Source organism: Babylonia areolata, chromosome 19 (assembly GCF_041734735.1).
Source record: "Babylonia areolata isolate BAREFJ2019XMU chromosome 19, ASM4173473v1, whole genome shotgun sequence".
Taxonomy (NCBI): Eukaryota; Metazoa; Mollusca; class Gastropoda; order Neogastropoda; family Buccinidae; genus Babylonia; species Babylonia areolata.
Genome location: NC_134894.1, coordinates 51,209,198 through 51,211,697, shown reverse-complemented (window position 1 = coordinate 51,211,697; position 2,500 = coordinate 51,209,198). Strand labels below are relative to the sequence as shown.

The following is a 2,500-nucleotide window of genomic DNA, read 5'->3' as shown; positions in this document are numbered from 1 at the left end:
CTTGTAGACCTCTGCTGGTATGGAGTCTGAGCCAGGTGCTTTGCCACTGGATAGCAGACGAATTGCTTTCTGGGTCTCAAGAGGTGTTGGCGGATCGTCCAGTGCTTCGTTGATGGGGACTTGTGGGAGACGGTCTATGGCTTCATCATTTATGGAGGAAGGGCGATTTAAGACACTGTTGAAGTGCTCAGCCCAGCGTTCGAGAATTTTCTCCTTCTCGGTGATCAAGGTATTCCCATCTGCACTGAGGAGGGGGGATGATCCTGAGGATGTGGGGCCGTAGACTTCTTTTAAGGCATCATAGAACCTCTTCATATCGTGCCTGTCAGCATATCCCTGGATCTCATCAGCTTTGTCACTCAGCCACTTATCCTGCATCTGGCATAACTTTTGCTGAACAGTCCTGCGGATGGCATCGTACACATCCTTTTTTGATGTGGACTTCGGGTTGCTCAGGTAGGCTTGATGCAGACGGCGTTTCTCATCCAGAAGCTGCTGATTTCATCACAGTTTTCATCAAACCAGTCTTTGTGCTTTCTGGACATGGGTCCCAGGGTCTCTGAAGCTGTACTATAGATCAGCTCATGCAGGGTCCTCCAGTCAGACTCCACATTCTGGTTGTCCAGAGAGGCGGATTCCAGACGATCTTCCAGCAGCTCCACAAAGGACTGTTTGATGGTGATGTTTTTCAGCTTAGCGATGTTGAGCCGTTTTGGAGCCTTCTGGCCTTGGGGGCGTCTCTTGGGCTGGATTCGAATATTCAGCTTCGAGACTACAAGGCGATGGTCTGTCCAACACTCGGCGCCGCACATGGTCTTTGTTACACGTACATCTTGCCTATCCCTTTTCCTGACGATGACATAATCGATGAGATGCCAATGCTTTGAGCGAGGGTGCATCCATGACGTCCTGTTACGGGTAGGGAGGCAGAAAACTGTGTTGGTTATCAGCAGTTCGTGCTCTGCACAGGTCTGAAGCAAAAGCAATCCATTTGGGTTGCAGTGGCCCACACCGTGCTTTCCAATCACTCCATCCCAGGAGATGTAGTCAGAGCCAACTCTAGCATTGAAGTCCCCAAGAATGATGAGCTTGTCTGCTTTAGGGATAGCAGCAATGACAGAGTGAAGGTCCTCGTAGAACTTCGCCTTCACTTCATCCGGGTTGGTCATGGTTGGGGCGTAGGCACTGACAATGGTGAGGTGCTTCTGGCCAGATGCCAGTGGGAGTTTCATGGTCATAAGCCTATCGTTGACTCCCTTTGGGATTCCAGCTAGCTTGCTGACAAGTGCTGTTTTTACTGCAAAATCAAAGCCAGCCTCACGTCGCTCTTCGCTTCCTCGTCCACTCCAGAAGAAGGTGTAACCAGATCCCCGTTCACAGAGCTCGCCTTCACCTGCAAGCCGAGTCTCACTCAAGGCTGCAATGTCAATGTTGTATCTGGCGAGTTCGGATGCAGCTAGTGCCGTTCTCCTTTGGGGTCTGTCCGCGTTATCTCTGTCCAGGAGAGTCCTTATGTTCCAAGCACCAATGGTGAGAGGAACGATCCTTGTTTTTTTCTTTTCTTTCTTGTTGTTTCGACCGCTGATGTAGGGTCCCCGCCAGCCGCGGTATGCTGGCCAGGGTGATATGGAGCAGGCAATTTTTAGGGCACCTTTTCTAGCCCCTTCCTCATGCCAGGGAGGTGAGCAGTGCATTCCTAAAGAGGGCTGCTCAGACGCTCAGACGGCTGCCGAGCTCCATCGCTGCTCCTGTCGACGAAGAACGACCCTATGGCCTGAGCCGCCTGCGTGCAGGTCTGCGACTGCGACTGCCAGTGTACCCACACCTGTCGTTTCGTCGCTCGCCTGTCGCCACAGGACTTGGGGGTGATGAAATGATGAAGGATGAAAGGTCATTTTGGATGACTGATGACTTGCGCGATGAGTTTGTTTAAAGTGAAGAGGAGTTGCGCAACGTCAACCTCACTCTCTCGTCCGGGTCCACCAATTTCCAGTGGCAAGACTAAGTCGAGACGACTGGAGGATGAGCACGGATGCAGTGGATGACCAAGATATCCTTTCGGTGTCTCATCTTGCTCTCTGCACTCCACAGTGCGTTGCTGTAACCGCCTCCCTCTCCGTTGAACCGATAGGTTTCTTCCGCAGATTCTGCCGGATCCAGACTTCGCATGCATGGGTAGACACACCCCGGGGGCCAACTGCGTGTGGCATGCACACAGCACAGTGGAGCTAGATGGCCGTCGGTGGCTCTCCTGAGCCAACGCCCTTTTATGGATCTCCATAAGGGTGTCTAGCCACCCGCCTCACCAGTCCCGGAAGGGAGCGGTGGGAGTGCCGGTTTAGTCGCCGGCAACCCGACCCTGAACAGGTTGTACTGGATTACAGGTTACCAGTAGCACATCTAATGACCTGACCTGACTAGCAAAACCACTGACCTTGTCTTCACCCCTGTTCTCGCGGTAGACGTTCCAGTTGACGCCATCGTCAGAGTACAGAAGGCG

General features: G+C 52.8%; 1 protein-coding gene across 1 annotated transcript in view; it reads right to left on the bottom strand.

The window, feature by feature from the left end:
* The window catches only part of LOC143294199 (mucin-5AC-like), an 89,099-nt gene that overhangs the window by 33,646 nt on the left and 52,953 nt on the right, over window positions 1–2,500 (bottom strand). The window contains exon 34 of the mRNA XM_076605630.1: window positions 2,435–2,500. This exon is cut by the window's right edge and continues 242 nt beyond it. Within this exon, the coding sequence (XP_076461745.1) occupies window positions 2,435–2,500 (66 nt within the window). The remainder of the gene's footprint in view (window positions 1–2,434) is intronic.